This window comes from Nothoprocta perdicaria, unplaced genomic scaffold, assembly GCF_003342845.1.
Source record: "Nothoprocta perdicaria isolate Ctin4 unplaced genomic scaffold, notPer1 scaffold_216, whole genome shotgun sequence".
NCBI lineage: Eukaryota > Metazoa > Chordata > Aves > Tinamiformes > Tinamidae > Nothoprocta > Nothoprocta perdicaria.
In genome coordinates this window covers 1,039,533-1,050,755 of record NW_020455381.1, presented here as the reverse complement: position 1 = coordinate 1,050,755, position 11,223 = coordinate 1,039,533, and the positions used below count along the sequence as shown (strand labels likewise).

At 34.7% G+C, this 11,223-nt stretch overlaps 1 protein-coding gene across 7 annotated transcripts in view; it reads right to left on the bottom strand.

Moving 5' to 3' along the window:
* Positions 1 to 7,388: 7,388 nt before the first annotated feature.
* Positions 7,389 to 11,223, bottom strand: part of CDH19 (cadherin 19) — a 105,741-nt gene continuing 101,906 nt past the window's right edge. For all 7 annotated transcript variants that reach the window (XM_026038693.1, XM_026038694.1, XM_026038697.1 and 4 more), the window contains one exon: positions 7,389 to 8,090. In XM_026038693.1, the coding sequence (XP_025894478.1) occupies positions 7,600 to 8,090 (491 nt within the window). In that variant the 3' untranslated portion in view covers positions 7,389 to 7,599. The remainder of the gene's footprint in view (positions 8,091 to 11,223) is intronic.

The following is an 11,223-nucleotide window of genomic DNA, read 5'->3' as shown; positions in this document are numbered from 1 at the left end:
AGGTAAGCAGAGGGTTGTGCTACTTAGTGTGTACCTTTTCTTTCTCTTAGTCTGAGTATTTATGGATAAAACTATTACATTCAGAAAAAGTTGTCCCTAAAGTTAAATTGGCTAATGCACTTCTTTCCTGAGTTAGTTTTAGCAAAAAACATGACAGTGAATATTGTTTCTAGTATGAAACTACAATCAATACAAAATTAAATTGAATACAAAACCAGATGCTGCTTCCTTAAATTCAACAATGGTGTGTGTATCACTCTGTGTTTTTACTGTTTTTAAGCTTAATGAACCTGCTCTAGTATACATAAACAGTTTAGTCAAAGGAACTAAATAGCCTAGGTTAAAATTCTGCCTGAACTGGTGCTATTGCTCTTTTTTCAGTAGAGTTTCTTGATTCTATTGAGCATTTCCATCTTTGCAAGGAAGGAGATCATTGAAGAGGTGAGAATCTCTACTTTTGTCCTGTGGAAAAAATCTGAGAGGATAAAACTATTTCTTGGGGAGATAATCATATTATCTCTTACATGGACTATGATATTCCTAAGTTATCATTTGATTTTTTTTAATTGTAAGAATTTCATATTTACAAGTAGGTATTGCATGACATCTCTAGTATGTTTGGATTCAGGATAAAGTGAAAATGAGTTTTCAATCAATCCTTAATCCTTTATCTCCAGTGACTCCGCTGTTTTTTCACCCACATTATAGTCACTCCATACAAGCCTTGCTGATATTCTTGAATTTACCTAATTTGTTTTAGCTTTGCATTATTGTGTGGTGTAACTGTGTGCATAAAAATATATGCATGTTAATAGATATTATAATCAAATAGTTATTTTATGTAGAATTGGCTGTGTATGACAATGAGATAAAATATACAAAATAAAGGAATACTGGTATGGAATGAATAGCCTTGAAACTATGGGCACAGAAAATCCTGTTCTCATATGAAAAGTTCACCAATGCTTAATGACTGCTAGTTAAAATCTTGCACCTTTGGAAGCTGGATAAAACAAAGGGGACAAATTCTCCCCTTTATCTGTAAGGGAATAATTAAAAAGTATGCAATATATCATATACATGTAACACTATGTACAGGACTTCTAGACTTGCTAACTCAAGAAAAAGATCAAGATGGAGAGCATGATAGCAAACTTAAAAATGCCCCCTAGTAGCTCTTTGCACAAGGATTAACGTTCAATTGCCATCAATGTATGTTTTGCTAGGAAGAATATAAAAGGCTTATCAGCTACGTGGTATCACCAGTTCTCCAGCTCTGCAGGGAGTACAACAGTTTGTCTGTGTTGTCTTCACTCCATTGCACCTTCCGTTCACTCATCAGCTGCGTAGCACCATCAAGTTACCATCTTTGCAGGGAGTAAAACAGAGTTTGGCTATGGTGTTTCCATGTTTCTGCTGCACTATTTCTTTGCTCTTACTGTGCTAGGAGGGCAGATTGTGTTGCCAAGGGAATCTTGGAGGAGTAGGTCCCCTACATCACAACCATCCTAGAAGTGGTAACTGTCTCACCCCAAGCAAGCCTCTGTAATGCTATAACTTCTGTTAGGCCCAAGTTTTTTTTATTAATTTTCACTTATTTGAGTACTTTTCCCACACCCAGTTGTACCAATTACTTAGTAGTGTTCAAAGGAGAATGTCATAAACACTTAGTCTCATTTCCTTTTACCTCAGTTCATTTTGCACCTGCTAGATTACCTATCTAGTTTTAGTCACAGATTGCCCTTTGCAAAGCTCTCACAAGAAGGAACTCTCTAAGACACATTTCATTTATCTTCTGTTTAAGGCACAGTAAGATTGAGGTAGATAAATTTTATATAAAGGAGAGGAGAGTGTACTCTGGCATGTGTCAGTGTGCTGTGTGCAGAAGTTTTGTTTATTTTATGATGAAGCTTTCTTCTGGAACTGTACTTTTAACTTGAACTTTTTAAGTACACTCATGCATGTCTAGTGTCTGGTCTGGCTCATGGTCTACTTTGTGAGGATGAGAGAAAGCATTATAAACAAGAAATTAGCAGTTACATTATTTTTTACCTTTGATAATCATCATAGTTAAATTATTCAAAGTGATCTACCAAATCAGCCTAGGTGAAGAGACAGTATGTTTATTTAAAATAACTATTCAGATACCTTAAGGAAGCACATGCAGAGCTGCAAAAATTAATTAAATGTGTAGTCTGGGGAGCTGGGCAGTAGAGTGAATATTTCAGGACGTACATCTTGTTTCCAACTCAGGAGCACACAAGCTACATGAATCATTTGACCTACCTTGACTTTGTCTCTTTCTCTGCAATTCTTGAATTATGTGATTGCAAAATAGCTACTTCCCTGAGCAGCTGACTGAAAACTTTATTCATAGAATACAATAAAGCAATACTAATCACTCCAGGCTGTCAGATAGTGCCATAAGAGAAAAATATTTATTAAACTGTTAAAAAAATGTTTCTGGTCATATGTGAAGGAATCTTGGAGTTGGAAAGCAGGAGTGAGGAAGATATCAAATACTATGACAGCTATAGGCCCGACTCTGGCAGTATTGGATTCATGAACTGTCAACTGTAGGTCTGATTGCTTTCTAAACAAGTAGTTGAGTTCATGAATAGCATAATTTATTCAAATGCAAAATTTACAAAGCAAGTTGTGGATATTGGTACAGGAAATTCTCTACTACAGCGTGGGATTTTTAGCTAGCTCTGATATACAAATGTGCAATCATCACTCACCCCAGAAGATGGGAAAGGGCTGTCAGTCTGGAGGATTCTCCTCAGGCAGTGTACTGACCCGAGGGGAGGAAAGGAGTTCATCTGGTTGACCGGTCCAGAAGTTATGATGGAATCTTCCTTCCATCTTCTTTCCTCCTTAGTTCATCTATTTTTTTTTTTTTCACACTTAGGTGGAGCTTGAGTAATTGTAGCCATACTTACTATTGTTACTGATTGGTGAAAAGGTTTCTCGCCTTCTTTTAAAGGTATAGTCAATCTAAAATCTAGAGCGCATACTCAGTGAGGAGTGGTTTTACCTTGGAAGTGGGCAACTTTTGGGATGGAGGTGTGTTTTGACATTATAATGAGCTTATGATGAGCAAAGTTCATTTGAAAGGAGTGATTTGCCACCCTTTCTGGCTCAGCACTGGACATCTTCTCATATATCTCCCATTGGGCAGCTCCTATGCACCTTATCAGCAGCATGGCACAGGGAATGCAACAGAGTTTGGCTGCAGTATCTTCACTGCACTCCACTCTCGGTTACTCCTCTTTGCAGCTGTGAGGAGGGCAGATTGTGCTGCCTAGGGAACCATGGAGGAGCAGAGTCCGTGTGTACCAACCATCCTGGAAGTGGCAACTGTGTCTCATGGCAAGCAAGCTTCTGTAATGCCAAAATTTCTCTTAGGCCTTAGTCTTTCTCTGAGTTCCCCCTTTTCAAGCAATTCTTACACAGACAGGAAAATAAAGCAAAATCTTTATATTCTAATTGGAGCATTGGAAGCACATGAAGATTTAGGGGTCATTCATCAGCAGATTAGAGTTGCCCTTGATGTGAAAGGGACTTGTCCCCAGGTGTTCATCATTCCAGACAGTCATGGAAAGGTCCTGTGCTCATTTTGCTGGCCCAGAGAGTATCCATCCTGCCTCATACTTTCAGGACTTGAAAGGGAGCAGCATACTGGATCCATAGAAAAAAGGAACACAGAATAGCGAGAGATGAATTTGTCTCAAGTTAAATAATCTAAATTGTAGGCTTTGACTTTAAACTAATTATCTAGGCTTATGCTATTGCATATCACTGGTTCTTCCAGACTGATTCCAAGCATTCAATTCAAAATAGATGAATAATTTGCATTAATTTTTAGATGGCTAAAGTTGGATGAGATGAACAGCTGGGAAATCTGTAGATTTTGTGATGGGAGGATGAATTTGCTCATAATGACATCAGAAGAGTGCTTCATATTTGAGAAGGTTTGGATCTCTTTAAGTCTTATTCAAATAATTTGTAGTATCTTTTTACCTTTGTAAATACCAGTGTTTCTCTATAAACTAATCCTATTTAAATCTGTATATGCAATATCATTTAGACTACGGATTTAGAATTATTAAAGCATCACTTGAATAGCAATTGAAATGTTTTAGTATTAATAGCCATCAATATTCCTACTTGGTCTCACAGAATTAGAGATTTATGTGAGGTAGTGATAGCTCTTAATTTTATGTAACACTTGCTCTTAGTGGCATTGCTAGCAAATATGCTCTTGAATGTTTTGCATATATATAATGTTCTAGTTTGTTTGTAGGAAGAGGGTTTCATACTGATCTCTCAAATAACTGGTCTGTGTGTGAGGTATATAGAAAGGCTTTTTTTCTTTCCTCAGTGAGAGGATGTAGATTATTGTAAAAAGTTTCAATTCTTTATTAACAAAAATCAACTATTCTTTATAAAATACAGTTTTATATTCTTTCTGGTTAAGAAATATTCTGGACTTAGTTTCTAAACTCAGAGTAACTATTTTTAGAATACTTTTTTTTTTTTTTTTTTTCCCTTCAATTGCTATTCATTCATATTCTGGATCAGGAGTAAAATACATTCTTTTCCAGTACATAAAATCACATAATCTTCAACTTTTACTCCACATAAAGCATACATCAAAACTGACTTTGAAGCTTAAAATGCACACTGTCTTTTCAGAAATATTTTGCTCTCATCTGACAGGGTTACAGTTACAGTTAAGAATGAGTGTTAAAACAACCTCATTTCCAATGCAATTTTTAAAAGCAGACTAGGAGTGTAATGACAGGATCTGTAAGAAATGACAAAAAAAAAAAAAAAAAGTTATGTGAATTAAAGACTAACTTTATCCTCAGGGGCAACCAGGAGAGTTTCCCAGTGGTAGGCTAGTAAAAATAATAAATAAATAAAAAGTCATTCTGATATACAAAATTAAAATAAAACCATTTTATATTGGGTGAATTCATGAGAGAGGTCTCCTTTTCCAGTCACAGTCATCATCTAAAGTTGTAATGTTCCATCAGTGATTACATTTTTTTTTTTTTTTTAATTTGGAATGTCTTTATTTTTAACATTTAATAAAACATGAATAGTATTTATTTCCCTGACTTTAAATACTGAAACTAATAACCCAATACTCTAAGTCCCTGTACACTACCACCAAAATGGAAAAACTCATATTTCCCAGTTCTTAATCCTTCTCATACCATATTGTAAAAAAATAGAGGAACACCTCTCTAAAGTATTCATAAATAAAAGCGGTATGTATAAGCATACCACCTTTGACCAGTTGATAGTTTATTTTATACTTCCCTCAGGCAGATTGTGAACTGCAGGTCTTAAATTTACCATTCACTATCACAATTTTACTCTTCAGTTTGGTCCATGTTACAGATAATTCCAGTTATTAACTAGTTTTAAAAGATAAGAGTAATGAAGTGTTCTCTTTGGAAACCATTCCACAGTTTAATAGATCTCATCATTGGAAAGGGCAGTTTATAATTTATCCTTTTAAAATTTGTTGTTTTATTCTTGGCTTTTTCAAAATGTATACTTTCTTCAAATAAATAGAATCTTCTATAAAACCTTTCTTCAGTCATTGTTGAACTAAATTATGTGCAGTATGAAAAGATGTGTGAGCATCTTAGAATTTACTTTGTCATTTCAGTGATTTCTTAGCTTTCTTGCAAATGGAAATAAATCAATAAAGTGTACTTTGCATTTTTTGGAAAAAAATATGTGGTCCAGCAAGAACTGGAAATAACTTCTTACTTTGCAACAGTATGCTCCCTGTCCCTGATCTACAAACACAGTCTTAAACCTTTTCAGCTAAGGTTCATTTAATAACCATAGAAGGCTCTTTCATATAAAATTCACTGCCATAACAGAGTCATGGAATAGTTAAAGTTGGGATCTCTAGAAATCACCTAGTCCAACCCTCTGCTCAAGCACGGGTACTTACAGCACAAGGCTCAGGGTGGTAGGGCTTTTGGTTGTACATCTTTTAAAGATATTTTGTATCTGCTCATCCATACCAGGATCTTATTAGACTACAGACAGTTTTTCCTTAGGAAGGACATGCTGCTTGATCTGCACCTAGTCAGATGATGCCCAGTATTTTCCCTTTTTATTCTTGTATAAGCTTTATCTACCTCACTGCTATATCCAGCAGTGCTTACCTTGGAACTTATGGAGAGAAGGGAGTTGGGGGGGAACACACACAGAAACACAAAATAATTTTCTTTACCCTGATGTCAGTTTTCAGTGTGGAAATATTTCATTTGTTTACAAGATACAGATGCTATAAAATACTCCTGTAATGTAAAAGAGATGAATAAAAAACAACCAAGACCCTTTCCCAGACCCTTTCCTATTTTGAATAAGTTTCATAACTTTTAGATGCAAAATTGCCGCTTTTTACCAGTGTAGGTAGAACTAAGTAAATATTCTGAGATACGCTTAGACTCACTCATTGGACTGTCCTGGAAATAAATACAGTGGGAAATTAATTTTGAAGTCTGACGTGAGTCTTTTAGAATGATGGAATCACTTTCTGAAAAAATGGGTTAATATTAAAGTATTTTACTGTCTTATTATCTAATCCTACACATAAAGATTTATGTTCACCATCTTAGAATTTTTAAGATCTTTAATATTGTTACAATAGAATTGAGTACTACAACTAATTTTGTATTCCATAATAATAAAAATCTGTGATGGTAAATAAGTCATTATAAACTCTCAATAAAAGTAAAAATGATCAGATATAGATTGTATTTTTTTTTAAAAAAAGGTAGCATATAGTAGTTGATTTCAGTATTTAAGCTGAATAGTGATTCTAAATTGAACTTTTTTTTTTGTATATTGTAGTTGCTAAATTAATTATTGGTTTTAGGCACTTGCCAATAGTTTTGGCACTTTTTAGGCACTTGCCAAAAAAAAATGTAGTAGAAGATGCTTGCTGATGTTGTAACAAATCTTTATTTTTATCCTGCTAGTAAAACATTTAGTTTAATCACTCTGAAAAATAAATAGATAGTTCTGTAAGTCCTTCTGACAATTGTTTCAGAATGTTTGGAGTCTATTATATAAGTATATTTATATAATGAAGCATTATACAAATATGCATGTTTTAAGTTTGGTTAAATTAATATATTCCACAGCAAAAGTTTGTCTTAACTTTGGCAGCAGTTTAAAGCTTACAGATGACCACATATTTACAGTACTCATATATGGCTTCTACTCCTCTTATTGTATTTGCTTGTATCCAGATTTTCAGCACCCAGAGCTGGATCTAGATTTAAAAAAAAAAAAAAAAAAAAAAAAAAAAAAAAAAAAAAAAAAAAATACAGTTCTTGTTCAGACACCTAAATAAAGACTAGATTTTCCAAAGGGGGAATACCCACTCCTCAGCCCATGACACTCCTGGTATAATTTTTCAAAATACCTCCATATCCAGCAGATTCTAGAAAAAAAACATGTTTATTTTGGTGCTTAAATGTGGACCGATAAGTGATCTCTGTTTAAAAATCGTGTTGTTTTTTGTTGCCAAGCACTTAAAAAGCTGACAATGAAAGCAAGCTAATCCCTCCCATTTCTACGAGAAGCATACATGCTTGCAAGCTGTTTAAATTTAGGTCCCCATTCTGCAAGGTACTCATAATTCTGATCCATATCCGACATGTTTGAGCCTAAAGAGCTGAGGGAACCAGCCAAAGAACCAGTCCCCTCAAAGGCGTATGTCTGAAGTGAGTCGTATGGAGGAGCACTGGGATCCGTATTAGCTTCTTCAAGCTTTTCTGAAATGAATTGCCTGAACACTGCGCTGTCAGGGCCAACCTGCAGAGACTGCCTGTAGAGGCTGTGAATCTCCGTGGTGATGTTCTTCCGAGGTTTGTGTGTCCTCATGACAGTGCGGGTCCTCAGCGCTGAAATATCAAAAGCTTCTGTGTCCTCCTCTCCACCTCCTTCATCATCATACCGGACAATGTTCTCCCTGAACTCTTCGATTTTCTCCGAAAACAGAGACTTCTCATGCTGCTGCCTTATGGCTAAAACTGCCAAAATGAAAACTAGACAGAAAGCAAAAACATAAAGGGAAAAGTAAGCAGAAACAGCAATTTTGAACTTGCTTGGAAAAACGTGAAAAGTGGCAATGTGCCTTAATATCAGTGCTACTGCAAAGTGAAGCTATCCTCAAAGATTTACAGAGCTGTAATGTTTATGGATTTTATGGTTTTGAAATTAACATTGTATGTGGTGGTAAAATGATTACAGAGGGACTTATAAAAGGAGAGAATGATATGGAGCTATTCTTTGGCTAAATGAGAGTTTGAAACAGTGATAGGAACACAGGTTACACTTTTTGAAACTTACTTCATCATCTAATATATCAATTCCATATTCAAAATTTAATTTCTTTCTCTCTCTCTCTTTCTCTCCCTCCGCACTATCTCCCTCTCAGATCAAAGTCTCAGCAAGGGCAGATGAAAAATAAAAGGCAGTGGGTGAGATCTCCTCAACTGGTAGGAAAACATAGAGTATTTAGAATCTGGTTCAAATATTCTTACATTATATTGCTTTGGATATTTGAAGACTCACTAAAGTTTGTACCAATGGATGAGAGCAGCTTCTTCCTTACATATTTAAACTCCTAGACTTATTTTCTCTGTCAGAGAATAAGAGAGTAAATGGTAGAGTACTGTTTCAAGTACTCAATGACATTCACAGAAATGAATGATTTCAGTTTTTAGGTAAATTTAGCTGCAGTTCTATTTAATAAATAAATAAACTTTGTACTACAGTTCTCTATTCAGGATGTAACATGACAAAACTGCCCTTGGATTTTCAGGGGGCAGTTAAAAGGATACCTCTCTTATATTATGTGTTTGGGAGATATTAACATCAAACTTGACAGCATTATAAAAGGGAATTTCTACAATACTATGCTACAGTTATAAAACAAAAATAACAATTTCAGTTCTCTAAACACTTTGCATGATGAAACCTTCTAATAATAAGTTTGATGATACTGACTAGAAGGCTGGGGAGCAAAAAGGACCATTCTATGGTAATTTTTTTAAAAAAATCTATATTTAAATAACAACCAAAATACTTTAATGTGATATGCATTTGAATCTGTATGTCTGTGAAGAACATGTTAGATTATTGGTTTCCTTCTATTTTTAATTAATGTGTTTACTTTTATTTCTGCTTTGATTTTTGTGGTATACATTGGCCCAACAAGCATCAAGGGTTAATTCCATCCAGAGAAAGGTTCTCTGCAAGTAAACATGATGAACATTGATGAACATTTCCGTTGATAACCTGGACTGCACAATGACAGTACCTCATCCTCACTCCTTTATGTCCATAAAGAGATCTTGCCCAGATATACCACCATAAGCCAAGAAAATGTTGAAATTTCTACCTCGTCTTTAAACACACTGACGGGAAAGTCTAATGCTGTAACATCAGTCAGGAATGCCTGAAGTTTTTCTTGGTACGAGGGGAACGCGGGTTTAGATACAGTGTCTCTGGAACTGTATGTAAGACTAAAAACATCAAATCTCAGTTTACAGAATAATCTCTTTTTTCTGTGTTGGAAACCAGGAGTATAGTGGGGGAGTTTTTTTTCTTCCTGGACTTTGATATGGAGTCAGGATATGACTAGAGTCTGCTCAAGAGGGTTGTCCTCTAAGCATAATAACGATGAGCTACTCTTCTATTGTTTCAATCTTCTAAACACTATTCAGTGTCTTCTCAGTTTTTTTTTTTTTTAAATATATATATATAAGTCATTGTATTTCTGCAATTTCCTGCATGTTACAAAATCATGAAGGCGCGAGATAATATCAAGAGGCTGATTCACAGTTAATTGATCAAGATGCTGCTTCTGGGGAACTGAAATGAATTTGTAGGGCTGAACTGTAGTGTTTTATTCTGGGAAAAAATTCAATGGGTTCTCACAAAAAGTTTCAGTCATGAGGCCAAAGGCCTCTATTCCTTACATTATGGAAAATCAAACCATAAGGTTGCAGACAGAATGAGAAATATGGGTGATCTTTAACACCCTTTAACTTCCTCTTTCATTGATATAAAGTCAAAATAATTCCATTAACTTTCTTGGACTTGTCTTCTTTTTTGCATTGCTACAATGACAGATCAAAATTTAGCATCAGAATAGAGCTGCCAACCTTCATTTTCAAGCCTCACAGCTTTCTTTTTAGTTAGTGATGGGTTAGTGATGATATGCTCAGTATTGTATGCTGTTATTATAGACTAGTAGAGGTCATACTGTAAAAGGATAGATAAAGAATGCTCTTTACCTGAATATCCTACATGGAAAAAAGTAGGATTCATTTAAAATTGTTTTTTTAATACTTTCAGTGGCATAGAAGTTTAAATAGTATTACTAATTGTATTTATTCTCATTAAGAAAAACATTGAGAGTGTAATTACCCATTAAAGTTTTGTATCTTAAGGCAGTGCAATTTCTGTTTCTATTACTTCTTTCTTTTCTGGCCTCTATTTCCTGGCATTGCACTATGTAGATATTACATTATAGTCTTCTTGTTTCAATAAATTTCTAAAAGTAGGCTAGTATAAAAAGTCAAGCTTTTTATAAAACTCTAAAAGTAGTATAAAAATATAAATTATGCTAGATCTCCTGTTTATAATGATAATTTGATATCATGCTGTTTTAAATTAGTGAAATCCCGATTATATCTGTTTTCTGAATTTGAGTTGTTTTTTTTGAAATGTTTCATTTCCAAAGGAAAAATTTGTTTCCTTATCATGATCCATCACTTGTGATATTTTTGGATATGACATTTTATGACATGTTGTATTATATGGAATAATTCCAATATGCAATATTATTGAACAAGCAACAATGAGAGGGATTTGACCAAGAGGCCAGACTCAGGAAAGAAATAGTAGAAGTTTTCAAAGACTTGTATCAATGACAAAAGTCACTTGGCTGGAACACAGATCTAGTCTACTAGCTACATCACTCCTTTGGTATTCTTGGCCTCAGAAGTGGGCACGCGTAAATCTTCCTAACTCAGACAGGCACAGTGTTTGAGGATGGACATTTAGCCCTTGGGGCATGATTTGAAATGCAATATGCCAACTGCTATAATGTTCCCATATCATCACATAATTTGGTATTTGGGGAATTTAGAGAATAAACCTATCATAGCA